The sequence below is a fragment of the Buteo buteo genome, chromosome 1 (genome assembly GCF_964188355.1).
Source record: "Buteo buteo chromosome 1, bButBut1.hap1.1, whole genome shotgun sequence".
NCBI classification, from domain to species: domain Eukaryota; kingdom Metazoa; phylum Chordata; class Aves; order Accipitriformes; family Accipitridae; genus Buteo; species Buteo buteo.
This window is the reverse complement of record NC_134171.1, coordinates 26,591,352-26,605,591: the sequence shown is the minus strand read 5'-3', so window position 1 is coordinate 26,605,591 and position 14,240 is coordinate 26,591,352. Positions and strand designations below refer to the sequence as shown.

At 39.2% G+C, this 14,240-nt stretch overlaps 1 protein-coding gene across 10 annotated transcripts in view; it reads left to right on the top strand.

The window, feature by feature from the left end:
- APBB2 (amyloid beta precursor protein binding family B member 2) overlaps nucleotides 1–13,869 on the top strand; it is a 208,221-nt gene extending 194,352 nt beyond the window's left edge. For all 10 annotated transcript variants that reach the window (XM_075024851.1, XM_075024926.1, XM_075024897.1 and 7 more), the window contains 6 exons: nucleotides 3,559–3,673; nucleotides 6,243–6,330; nucleotides 7,430–7,513; nucleotides 8,021–8,136; nucleotides 8,932–9,111; nucleotides 9,754–13,869. In XM_075024851.1, the coding sequence (XP_074880952.1) occupies nucleotides 3,559–3,673; nucleotides 6,243–6,330; nucleotides 7,430–7,513; nucleotides 8,021–8,136; nucleotides 8,932–9,111; nucleotides 9,754–9,921 (751 nt within the window). In that variant the 3' untranslated portion in view covers nucleotides 9,922–13,869. The remainder of the gene's footprint in view (nucleotides 1–3,558; nucleotides 3,674–6,242; nucleotides 6,331–7,429; nucleotides 7,514–8,020; nucleotides 8,137–8,931; nucleotides 9,112–9,753) is intronic.
- Nucleotides 13,870–14,240: the final 371 nt, after the last annotated feature.

Sequence of the window (14,240 nt, the reverse complement as noted above, 5' to 3'; positions counted from 1 at the left end):
GCTGTTGAAAATACTCTCATCTAAGGTGTTTCCCACTTACAGGGCATAATTGTGAGTTGTGTTCCTTTATGACCAAAATCTTTGATCCTGACAGAATTCAGTCCTTAGTTTAACACAGTTTTAATTGTTTGGCTCATTTTTATCTCTGCGGTCCTTTGAGTGCTACCTCCACTAGGAGATAATATGCTGACTAAACACATATAGTATTATCTTACAGATTCCCTTAAGGCTGAAAATCCTTGCAGTTGAGCTTGGGTCTTAGATAAACTCTGCAGCGTGAGACTTAATGTGGCCTCAGTGGTTGTCCATGCATCAGGGACTTGGCAGGGCAGTGGAGATGCCCTGTCTGATATGGTCTCCTACAGCAAAGCACAGTAGTTTATTAGGGCAGTCATAGTGTGCCAGGGCATTGCCAGAGCTACTGATCAAAGGTTGGACCACAATTTCTTGGGCTGTTACAAATGGGTTTTGCTGGCAACATGTTATGTCCTCCAAGCCCCGACGACTTGCTTTGGTGGCTTTGCTCCATCTTAGTTTTTATTAACAATAAAAGAAGGTTGTAACAGCTGTATGGCTGACAGAAGGGGTGAGTTATCTTCTGTGTTTGTGTAACTCCTTGAAGGTGGTGGCCTTATTAGAAGTCCTGGTATTGTACAGTGCTCCTGGGGCTGTGCAGATTTCTGTTTATTCAATCAGGCTTCTGTGCAGTGCAAGCAACTTGGCAAAACAACACAGGATGCTCTTCCTAGGATCATCTTATAAAGGAATGCATAAATCACTTGTTTACAAGTCTTCAAAGGAATAGTATTGATTTGAGGTAAATGCTTGTAAATGGTAATAAATAGCCATGTAATGGTCACATAGATGGCTTTCAATGTTATTTTAAGTTAATGCAAACACAGGTTTCAGCTGTTATGTCTGCACTCCGAAAGAATAGACCTTGATCTAAATAGTAAGGTGTGCGCAGCAGTCTGCTTGTTTAAGTGTCTTTGCAACCCTGCAGTGGTGGTCACTGCCCACAAGTTTTTCCTGCATGTAAAGGAGGGGAAATCTTAATGAAGTTAAGACAGCAGATCCGTGTCTGTTAAGTGAACAGTGTTTTCATGTTGCAGTTAAAATATTTGTAAGGGAGGGTATTTGGACTCAGAAATATGAGGTCTGAAACTTAGGGAATTTAGAAGATGGCAGCTAAAGCCAAACACATAGAAAACAAAAATCCCAAATGCTTAGGATGTCTGGAAGTTCCTCACTTGCAGCTCTCGAACCAGGCAGGGTCTCTTCAGAGCTCAGGATATTATTGTAGGTGGGACTTCTGTGAGACTGAGCATTTCCAAATACCTGCTCTGCAGATCTTTCAGGAGCGTCAGTAATGTTGAAAGCTTACTTCAAAAGGCAAAAATCTCAAAGGTTTTTTATGTGGTTTAATTTTTTTCCCCATAGCTGCTAATTTTTCATAGGCTATAGCTGAGCCATACCCCCTTCTCTTAGTCTTATTACTAGAGTCCAGCTAGGAGTCTTCAGTTTGCTTTTGAGACATTAAGCTAGGAGGAAACCATTCTAAAGGAAGGCTTGGCACATGTACAGATGAGCCAAAAAGTATCAGCTTTTTTCCAGGAGCAAGATTCCAGCTGGAACTCAGCATCTCCGTGAACTTGCAGTGCAGCAAAAGGGAACAACATGCCAAAAGGCTCTTGTAGATTGTGGCCAAGGTGCTTGGGGGTCAGGCTGGAGCTAGGAAACCTCAGGGCATCTTCTGTAATAGACAGCACCTTCCTGGATTATTGCTTCATGATTTTTCCTGCAAGTCTCGAGCAATTGGGTGAAACACTGTCCCTCCTCAGGGTGCCTGCATCGCACATGCTGGCAGGGCAGTGCTGCAGCCGGCGACATCCGATGCAGCCCATGGGCTGCGTTCCCCATGCAGGAAGGTTTCAGATGGCAACGTGCTCCACGTGCTGCCCCGTTGCCTCCTGTCTCTGCTGTGCCCTAATGCATGCCATCGTATGTTGGGATGCAGTGAGATGGAGAGGTGCCTCCAGCTTCACTGTGTTTCTGCACAGTTCTGTCATGTGGATTTGTTTCCAAATCTCAAGTCCCGATAGTTTTGTGGTTTTTTTTTTAAGTATTATTCATCAGGCTTCAGGTTGCAAAGTGGTTAAACAGAGGAACAACCTGTGCCTGTTGCTGAGCAGCCCACACTGTGGGCAACTGCCCCTTCAATTGCAAAGGCTCATTAAGGACAAAATTAAGTGGTGCTGAATTAGGTAAAGGTAAGGTACTTAACTGCAGGACAATGTTCATATCTCGTATAGAGCTGGAAGTCCAGTTATCTATCTGCCACAGTCTCTGGTTCCCCCTGGATAACTTCAGTACAAAATTCTTCAGTTCACTGGGCATCTACAAGGAATAAAGAAATTGGCAATCCATGCTACATTAAACCCTGCTTGGGATATTTACAGACTTTAGTATGAACTGAAGTATTCCTGTATATAAAACATGGTTTAGGAATATCCCTCCTATCTCTTCACCAGTTAGAATCTTACTGGTAATTATTTACATGTAAAGAGGAAAGGCACCGAAAAGAGACTTCAGGCATAAGAAGCTTTTGGGAGCTCCAGCTTTGCTTGTCTGGTCTAGTTCTAGTTAGCTACTCAGCATATCTCTGCTAGGGATGCAAAGTCCAAAAGAAGTCTAGAGATAGCAGGAGGGTCACAAAGTAGGACTGGGCTGTGGTTGCTTGGAGGACATGAAAAAGCAGAGGTGCAAGACCAGGGAGCAGAGAGTCTGGTATAACAAGGATAACAACCAGGCAAAGCCAGGCTTCTTTCTGACTTTTTCAGAAGAGCTCCAACTCTTAAACAGCCTGAGAACAAATAAATGTAATCCTGGTACTTCCATCACCCGTGCTAGAAAGCTATACTATGCTTCGGTGACTAGCCCGTGCAGTGCAAAAATCTCTTTTTTTGGGGCAGCTTTATTTAACTTTTTTAAAAATAAGGTCAGAAATTTAGGCCAATTAGTGTGAGCAAAGCTCAGCAGGTTCACATCTCCCTTATGCAACCAGATCTGTAATTACTATCTGCATATTTTAAACACTTTATACAGTCCTTTGAAATACGATTTTTTCTCTAACTAGAATCTTGTATGCTGTTTCTCAGATTTTTTAGCATTTAAGAGCTGCATGTGTTTTCTGTCTTAATTTGTAATTCTCTCCCCACTTCATCTTCCATAAAATATTTTGAGTAAATTTTCCCATGTATTTACAATTGCAGTTGGAATTACAGGTTGTAAGTTCAGTAAGTTGCCAGGGTTAGAAAACTGTAATGAGCTCTTTAATTATATAGATTAAGCACCAAGCTTTAGATATGTGTTTCATCAGTATGCAGTTTATTACATTTGTACATCTGCTTTGTCTAAGGCATGTGTTTTATTCTTTGACAGCCAAGACATACACCTGTTAAACTGAAGTAGGACTTGCTGATTTGGAAATACTACGGATTCTAACGCCTTAATTCGTTTTGCTTGTTTCTAATGTGTCCATTTACTTTGTTTACACAGAGACTTTGCTTATGTGGCAAGAGACAAAGACACAAGAATTCTGAAATGTCATGTGTTTCGATGTGACACACCCGCAAAAGCCATCGCCACAAGTTTACACGAAATCTGCTCAAAGGCAAGTGGATTTAAAGTCAGATGCATTCATCTGTTTAGAGGTCCTTGAGCCTAATACATACAATCAGCAATTTTACACAATGTTAGTTTGGTTTATGTCACTGGCAACAAGAAATGGTGTAGAGAATTTGGAAAGGAAAGGGTGTGAATAGATGGGAGTAGTGGGAGGGTGAGCATCCAAATTGGGGAGGATGATACTGCTTTTGATTTGACAAGGGTGTATAGAGACTGAAGGTTTTCTTGAATAATAAAGAAGCTGCAGGTTCAAAATGGAAAAAGAACACACAGCTTCAATTAATAATAGATGGTGATGTTAAACTCCGTAAATAAATCAGACCTTGTTTGAATGGTATTATTCAATGGTATTATCCTGCAGGACAGACAGGAAAATAAATAGTTGCTAACATTACTGTGCTGACTTAAAAAAAAACACCAGAGGTTTAAGCTACTCTAGTTACAAATACTAAAGGATCTTGGTTCCTGCTTGTGGTAGTGTTGTCTGTAATACTGGAGAGGACTGTTCTTTTCAGTCATTTTGCCTTACAGATTTGCCACCATTCCCTGGTTATTAATTTTGGTTTTCTTGCATGATCAGTTCATGAGTGTCCTCTCTACAGTCATTTCATGCAGCAGTAGCAAGGTAGCACATCCTTTAGAGCAGGCAAATCTGATTGAAATGCTTTATAGAGAGGCAGTTAAACCAATCTACTTGAAACTTTTTTATTCTTTTATTGAGTTGTGGTGGATTTGAGGCTACATTTCCCTTTTAAAAAATATTATGCTGCTCATTTTGGTTTTCCTTAAAACATGTCAGTTTGCACCACAGGAAAAGCGGGCTGTGGGGATGAATAACCTTATCAGTTATCCCTGTGTAACTTGTCCCTCCTTGTGAGTCACAGCTCTTTTCTAGAAAAGCTAGTTAGGAAACCTTCGGGTTTTAAAATTCTGCTGATTTACTGTATGCCTGTCCATTTGCTTTTTACATTTCGTCTTCACATTAGTGAATGGAATCAGTGATGTCAAATTCCCCTCTGTAGCCAGTTGTACAGTCTAAAAATTTTTCATTTTTGCAACACTGCGGACATGGCTACTCACCTTGTGATGTTTCATGCAAACAACATGAGCGTTTACACAGTGTCCATTACTGTAACCTTCTGGGCAGCAGTTTTTCCTGAGGCAGAAGGTAGCCCAGCAACTGTGCAAAGCCTAGCAGGTCTGTCAGGGCTTGGGTGCCTGAGGAAATGCAGGTGGCAGGGCTCAGGGAGCTGCTCAGGTTGGCCAGGGAGCTGCAGGCTGTGCTTGGTAAGGTTTAACACCGGGGACTGCAGCAGTGGCTGAATGGAGATGCCTGGCACTGTTATGTCCCTCCTCTTTCCCCTCCAGCTCTCAATTCTCACAGATGTTTCTGGCAAGTCTAGCAGGGAAAAACATGCTACAAAGGGCCTACCACAGCTGCTTTTATCCAGTAAGGTCAACATCAAGTAAATGCCATGCTAGCTATACACAGGGGTATGGGAAAGGGAGTAGAGCTATCACGTATGTAACTATGACATGAAACTCCTGGCATTAATTTTGGATGAGAGCAACTAAGCATTTAAAACCATAGCTAATAGTAACACAGAATAAAACAGGATAGTGTTGTTAAGTAGAGCAAGTTCCTTTGTAATTCAGCAGTAGATGTAATCCTGATGGCGGGAAGCACTTGGCATGTGCTAACTGACACACTGGACCTCTTTGCTGAGTCAGGGCTTCTTCCTAAGCTAGTGTGTATCGTTTTTCATCTGCAGGGGGGAATATTATCATGTGTCACTGTAACAGAAAATACTTTCAAAATATAAAACCTTAAAAAAAAAAGAGGGGGGGGGGGGAGAAATTTGCTAGAAGCCTCTTCAGACCAAGTGTCATCTGCTGGAACACCAGTTATCTTTATAGCTTAATTACAATTAACAGTCATGGCATAAAGAAGCACATAGCAGTGCTTCATATATGAGCTTTGGAAAACCTCTATTAGCTTCCCTCCTCAGTCATATATGTAGGGAATAATCATCCAAAGTGGTTGTTTTGAAGTGGTTTGGTTGGGGTTTTTTCCCACTTTTGCTAATATTATACATTTTGGGGGAAGAACAGGTTGTATTTTGCATGGGATTTTTAATTCCAGAAGAAACATAGAAGTGGAGGAAAAAAATTATACACAGCAGAAGTTAGATCAGAGAGGAACATGAATATTGAACACTCTTCTCTGTGTGTTAAATATTTATATTTCTTGCTACATTAGTCCTCACTGCGATTTTGCTGTTGATAAAAATGGCTAGATTTTTTTTTCCTCCTCCATCTATCTTTCATCTAGGCTTGGATACCACTTAAGTTCTTTATATAGTTAATGAATGATGAATAAACTGATGATGAAATGATGAAAATTAAAGTTGCTGTTTAAAAAGAATTACCTGTTTAGTTATGTGGCTTCTGACTTATTTCAGAAACTAGGGTTGTAATAGGAGTATATTTATACTTGTAGTTGGTACTCTACTGTATTTTCAAAAAAAATGCTGTATTATCACTGTCGTCTTCAGATTATGGCCGAACGGAAGAATGCTAAAGCTATGGCTTGCAGCTCATTGCAAGAGAGGACAAATGTCACCCTTGATGTTCCTCTGCAAGGTACTGTGTGTTACAGCTAGTATCCTTGGGATGGTCCTATTTTAGATATGTTTTGTTTCTGATCCTGCTTTTAACCAAAATGGAGCCTGTTAGGTGGAGAGGTCAGGAGTGTAATCTTGTCTTTTAATTACTGTATCTGACTGTAACCTGTTACTGTATTACATTAAACATTTTTATTGGTTGTGTTGACAGTAATGGAGTCCTGCTCAGTTATGTCAACTTGTACATTTCCTCTTTTGTTTTGAAATAGAAATGTTGCAAATGCAGTCTTCCTTACTTGTGGCTACTTGCAAGTATTGTCCTTTATAAATCACAACACCTCCTGACTTGAGACTGCACAAATTGGCCAAATCTTCCTTAAAAACTGAATATATTCCAGTTAATCACTTGGATTCAGGGGAGCTGTAGGAGGACTCCTCCTAGGTTTCAGCATCTATTTTAGCAGCTTCCAAGGCAAGGGGTGCAAGTGGGTTGTCATCCAACTTAAGGGTCTTTTGCACACTCTGCTGCATGGTAGAAGAAAGTTGCCTTTGCATGCCTTTATTAGTCATAGCCTGATAGTTGCTATTTTTGGAAGTATTCCAGGAGAACAAACATACTTTGTAAAGTGTTAGTTTTACAGGAAATTATATGCTTGTAGATCCACTAGTTTATACTGAATATCTTACTCCTAATCCATAAGTCAGCTAGTGTAATTGTCTGCTCAGACAGTAGTATTGATTACTCGTAGACTGTGTTTAACATACTAACAAGGATGGTACTAAAAACAGATTCTAGATTTTACATAGTTATGCAGTGAAACTTAGGTCTGTATGTCTCAGAGACACATTCATCTTTTTTTTCGTGCTTTTAATATGCCAGCAATATAACGTGACCTTATTCTTAGTGTAGATCAAGAATTAGGTGATGCAAAGTTATCCCTAATTCCTTTAGAAATTATTGAACGCTGTTCTTGTCAGGAGTAAAACTTTGTTTTAATTGACGCTATACCTTCAGAGTACAATTACTGGGTAAACTGGTTTATGTTATTGATGAAATAACAGTGGTTTTCGCTGCTGTGAATGCTGATTAACAGAAATTGATTTTTGTTCCCATGCAGTAGATTTCCCAACACCAAAGACAGAACTGGTACAGAAGTTCCACGTCCAGTATCTGGGCATGCTACCTGTAGCTAAACCTGTGGGTATGTAACACTTAAGTGACTTCCAAAGTACCTTGCATAAACTCTAAAGGCCGGACTCTGGCTAGCCAAGTGTAAATGCATGATTTTCAAAGGGTAGCAACTCTTATACTTCAGTCATACGGGTGAGGCATGAAGACATCTAATATTCAGGGCCTCATCTGAACATGAGTTTTGCAACCAGAGTATTTGGGGAGCTGCCAAGAAGGCGGAGTTTCTTCCTACTGCTTGCTCTGAATATGAGCTCTGCTACTGATGAGAAGGGCACTTGAGAACTGAAATGGTGCAGCAGCTAAACAAGATGCCATCCTGTTTTTTCTAAGCTGCAGGCACTTGTTTTGTTTTTGCAGATAAAGAAAACCAACTTCACAACCCTTCCTTCCATTGTCAAATTAATTCTAATAAGGAGTCCAAAACAACCTGTTTTCTCTACTACTATGTGAAAATAAAAATTTTGTTATTGTTTACGTATGTATTTATTTTTTATTATTGCATTTTCTTCTCTTCTAGGAATGGATACTCTGAACAGTGCCATTGAAAGTCTAATGGCTTCCTCTAGCAAAGAAGACTGGATGCCAGTTACCATGAATGTTGCTGATGCTACTGTCACAGTCATCAGTGAAAGAGTAAGGCAGACTGTCTTGTTTAAAACACATTTAATATAACATGAGTGTTGAAAACCAGGAATACAGAAACACTAGTAGAAAGAGTTAATTTACACTAGAATTCATTTGCTTATTTTGCATTTTCTTTCTTTCCAGAATCTGTAGAGGCTCTTACTGCTTGTATTAGCTTCAGATTTATTCACCATTCCAAGCATGTTCTCAGAAATAAATTATTACAAGTATTCATTAGATACTTAAAACAAATGCAGTGTTATCCTTTCTAGGAATTTTGAGCCTAAAATGCTGTAGGTTAAGACCTAAGTAGCAATCGTAAATTCTAAACTGTTTTTACCTTATTCTTGGTATGGAAGCCAAGAGTAATATTAAAATCTGTGTTGCACATCACTGTCCTTTTGTAGACCATTTTCCATAGAGATTAATACAATGAAACTTTCAAAGAAAGCCTTTTATATGTGTCTGTTGATGAAGTACTAAACCAACATCTCTATAACATACCAGTGATAGGGGAGCACGTCCTGGAGTCATGATAGCCACGTTGTTCTGTTTCTTCACAAAACAAGCAGTTTTTAAAATGCATAGTATCCTCAGTGCTCACGCTCAAAGCCTTGGTCTTCTGGTGATAGCCTAGAAGGGGAGATCCAGCCCAGGCCTGAGCACACTGGGTAGATGCAGACAGATCAAAAGGAATTCCACAACACTGTATCGGTGTCCTCCCCCATTTGATCAACTTACAATTGAAAGTAAAGTTCCACAGAATATCCAGTGGTAACGATCAATCATTTGATTCATAACCAGAATGAAGAGGAGATCATGGTGGAATGTCGTGTGCGGTTCCTTTCCTTCATGGGAGTAGGCAAGGATGTTCACACGTTCGCCTTCATTATGGATACAGGAAACCAGCATTTTGAGTGCCATGTTTTTTGGTGTGAACCAAATGCAGGCAACGTATCGGAAGCTGTTCAGGCTGCTTGTATGGTAAGTGGCCTTCTTCAAAGGCACCTAATAGCACTTAGATTTTTCAGTGCCTCCATAAATAATCATCCTTCCAAATTTGCAATTATATTAGTTTCAAGATAGAAAAAGAAAGAACAGATAAAAATAGGAATTGGGATTCCTACTGATATTTAATTGATTTTTAATTGATATTTAATAAACTAAACCCCAAACATTTTAAAGTTTTAAATGTCCACTTAGTGAACGATGCCCCTTTAATCATCTTCCCTCCTAACCTCTGCAACATCCATGTAAGTCAGAAATCTTTTCTTTCACTACCCAAGTTACCTAATGCTGGAAAAACATTGTGCTCAGAGTTGTGTTATACAATCCAGTGACAATGTACTGAAAATAATCCTTGTTCAAGAATAGCTGAACCCAGAAAACTTATTTTTCAGTTTTCAAAGGGCTGTTCGTATGATTTAGTATCCATCATGTGCTAATGAACAGTTTCTGCCCACAGATGGCAGACCAATGTCCCACTAACTTCAGCTGGGCTGTTTGTCATGGCCAAAATGGGAGGTTTGACTATACTTAATGAGAAAGTATTAAAAGTGTATTTAAAATTCTCCGTGAAAGTGTTGGATACAGTAAGGATTGCAGAATGGTTTTGTTTTGTTGCAGTTACGGTATCAGAAGTGCTTAGTAGCCAGACCTCCTTCACAGAAAGTTCGGCCGCCCCCACCTCCTGCAGACTCGGTGACTAGAAGAGTTACAACTAATGTGAAAAGAGGAGTGTTGTCGCTCATTGACACTTTGAAACAGAAACGCCCTGTCACTGAGATGCCATAGCTGCGTAGGAGAGAAGATTCTCCTAACATGTAACTGAAGATAACAGTAGCTACACTAAGGAAAATGAACTGACGATGTCTGGCCTTCCATTTCAAATTGCTGATGCTTTGTCTTCAGAGAATTTACCTTTATCGAAACAATGTTAGACAAGCATGTTCTCTCGTTCTTGCCACCATCGTGTGATATGAAAAGAAGCATGAATAATTTTTTTGCTGTCAGTGAGTTACATCATGAGCAATGGAAGGTCTGTTTGATTGTAAATACATGAACATTACCTAAACTCACACAAAAAAAGAATATGGCCACGTCCCTCCCAGTGAACTCATGCTAAAGTCCTTGGAGTGAATGATGCCTGAGTTGATAGTTTCACCGTCTTGAGCTGGATTTGTCACAAACCAATCTTAAATCCTACAGCACTTTGCTCTGTTTTCAACACTGGAGTAGGTACCAAGTATTAGCTACCATTGAATTACTGTAGATTAAATACCAAGTTTTATTTTTTACAGAACTACACCTGTTAGTTTTACATTGTTTGTCAGCATTGGTCTAGCAACCATTTTAACATCTCCCTGACATGCCTTTGAATCATGGTGTCATTATTTCATCTCCTAGTTATACATTACGGTCTTAGAGAAGAATCGTGTTTAATAGCAAACCAATGCTGAAAAATCCAGAAGCATTTTCAGTAATTGAGTTGCAGGGTGATCCACTGAAGCTTTACAGCTTTAAACATACAAATGCAACTGTTGGCTGGTAAATTTATTCTCCTAAATCTGTCATTAATTCATAAAAAGTACCATTTGTTTCATGCGGGGCTCAAACCAATCAGGGGTAAGAAAGAACAAGTCAGTAATTTTATTGTCTTACTACTCTTATGAAGACTAAAATATTCCATACCTTATCCGTACAAGTGTTTGATGAAATGTTCAATTCAGCATCTGGTTGCACAATTCCCCCTTCCCCTCAAAGTTTGTTGCTGAATACTTAACATGCCACAAAGAGAACAATCATGTTTCTTGTTATCTACAAAATTCCATGGAATTTCTTTTAATGCTTTTGTGACAAACTAGGAAGATAGTTATTTTCTAACAGAATAGTGCTTCAGGTGGTACAACTTGATTTCAATGCTTTTGCTCCAAAGGCTTCATCTAATTGCTTTGATTTACACACTACTGCAGACCCTGACAAAGTCAGCCCAGTGTTGCCCCTTAAAATTGTACCTCAGGCTAATTTTCAAATACAGTTTATGCATCTTGAGTCTCTCCCTTTGCCATCTTCTGTCTAGACCCGCAGATTCGTACAAATTTTGGAAATGGAACATTAAAGATATTTTTAACTAGCGTTACAAATGTTTTGCCTCCGTTTATAGATATGTTCCAAACTGTAACTGACTCCTAAGTCTGCAAATCTGGTCATACTGTGATTTTAAAAGAACATTGGCAAGGTTGTTATTACAAGAACTCTTTTTTATTTTACTATGCAAGAGACTGTTATAAACAAACTATTTTCTTTTTATTTCCTTGTTTAAAGAAATTTACGGCAACACCTGGGCAAAGCAGCTTAGGAACACAAGGGGAAAAGAATGATGATTCAAGAAATTTCTGCATTGAAAAATGCAGAAAGATCGTTAAACTAAACTCAGCGTGATGTATGAGCAAGTGTCAAGTGAAGGCCAGCTATGCAACTATTGTAATTAAATTTAGCTCTCTAGAATACCCTCTGCTCTGAAGAGCTGATCCTCCACCGATCTCAAATCTCTTTATGACCGCAATTCTGCACTGAGGTACTTGTTTCCCCTCCCAAGCCTCACCTTCCTGTCACCTCCTTTGCACCAGCTCTATTACTTGGACAGCAGGGAGGAGAAGTTGCTTATGCCAAGCAGGCAGGGAGAACACACAGCCGGAGCTGAGGGGATGCAAACCAACCCACCCCTTTTAGCAGTACCAGTGGTTTAAACTGACCATGAAGCCAGGTCACAAAGCGTGGAGATGGCAGCTTGCATACGTGCTTGTTTAGTTTCTAGTATTGATCCCAGCGACATCTGCTAGGAGCAGTGTAAGAACTCACTTCCTGTCATGACTGCTATCAAAAGGTGATGGCTGACGATGTACCTTTAGGTAGGATTGTGAAGTTAAGAGGTAAAAGTTTCCTCATTCGTCATTGTGCTAGTGATTCAAACTTTGCCTTTATTTTATTTTAAATTACAGAAAATACTTTGACAGTGTCTTTTTAAAGTTCCAGCCGGAAAGGCCAGGATTTGGGATTGCCAACTGTTCTACAACAGTGATTTTTTAAACGGTATGATTAAATTTTGTAGTTGCATCTGCACAGTGCTGACTCTCCCCAAGAGAGAGCCAGACTCTCTTTAAACTGAACCAACACTTAGCAAACAGCAGTGTAAAGGTTATTCTACATTGGTGTTGTCTAGTTAGCTTTCACTAGCAAAGTCTGCAATTGCAGGAAGGGCTGAGGAGAAGATAAAAGGTATTTGAAAAGCTGTAGGTCACTTGCCAATATATGTTTTAAGAGTTTTGTGTCTGTTAACAAAACATTGTTGATTTTGCAAATATTTAAGTAGTGTCCTTAATGGTCTGACTATATGTGGCCTTTTTGCTTCAGTAGAGCTCCTTATTTTCCAAAAGATTAAACGTACACCAAGGTGTTTGCAGAATCAGAGCCTAATATTGCGAAGCCCATTATCTTTTGTTAAACAATATATTAAGACACTCTTTTTACCATGGCCAAAAAAGTATGTATGGGGTATGTGCGTTTGAGCAACTGCCACTGTTTTAGTTAATGTTATAGCAACTCTTCAGTTATCTATGCATTTTTTTATAATACCTAGTGATTCTGTAGGCAGGCAGCCATGTTCACTATGCCTTGTATGTCTGACACCGTATTTTAAATTAACCTGTTAAATACAGCTTAAAATATTTTTATTTTATTTATTCTATTTTTACTGAAATATCCTGCATTATTATGTTGATGTATTGTCTTTACTGAATGTGCTCTTGTAACATTCTCCACTCTGTATACTATAGGTTGCCTAAAAAAAGTCAAGCTTTGTAATTATTTGTAGTCACATTTTTATTGAAGTCTGTAGAAAAATCCTGTAAAGCAAAGCTAATTTCTTAATTTTTTTCAGTGCAAGTAGTAAGTTAGAGGTAAGTATCACACGTCAGTCATGTTATTAATACGCTCCCTTGCAGAAACAAGGCCATTTATATTCACAGTCAACAACTAAGAGATAAAAGCCTTTATTTTGAAATCTGCAGTGCTGGCTGTAGGTTTTATTTAAGCCACTTACTATTTCATTTGAAGGGGAGCAAGAGGGTGTGGGCGATAAAAGGCTACAGAAGCCACCTACAGGGTGGTTAAACAGGAACAACAAAAATTGCATGGAAGGGCATAGAATCCATTCACAGTAAAATGAGTTCTTAGTCATATACTTTGTGCGCAATCACCTGTACCTATTGAAACAACATGCCCTCTCGTGACAGAGGAACAAAAACTATGGAGTATCTAACAGCTTACGCCAGTTCTGTGTCACTAAGAGTTCTATGTCCCTTTTCTTTTAATTTTATCAAGCATTTCATAGATCATTGAACTGGGGATCTAAAACTGTCAGTAAATCACCCAGGGGAAAGGCAACTTATTTCAACAGCTAATAGGGGCTCAGCCTTTCAGCATTACCATTAGCCCCATTATGCCTTTCTTGGGCAGGTTAATTAATACTTTGCTAAAACTTGTGCTGTACAGTCAGTGAAAGCAGGTTTGATTTATTTTAACACCAGTACGAAAGAAGGAAACACGCCCACTGTTTATTCGCAGAGCTCAGTCTTACGTAAAGCACGTGATTGACACCGAAAAGGACAATTTTCCCTGCTGTTGACCACTTCTCCACATTTAAATGTAATCTGTTCTGAGAATAAATTTAGCTGCATAAAATGATTGTGTCAACTGTTACTGGTCCATGAAACTGGAAAATTATTTCTTTTGTTCCAAATTGTGGTTAAGGGGAGGGGAAAACATACTGGTGGGTTAGAGGCAAGAACAGTACAATGGATACTTTTGTATCTGGAAAGCTGAATCAACAGTTTCTAGTTGAAAATTACAAATACATAACTGGAGTACAGAAAGTGAGTTACATAAGATGCAGTTTTACTGCAAAAACTCATCGAGTGTTTAACTGAGCATACAGACTTCTACCTACAAGCCATCTGAAGTCAGTCCCAGATGTTGCCACCATGTGATATTTGGTGCTTACAAAAAGTAAGCTGCTGACCTGCAGACCAGCTCTTTAATACTCTCGGTAAGAC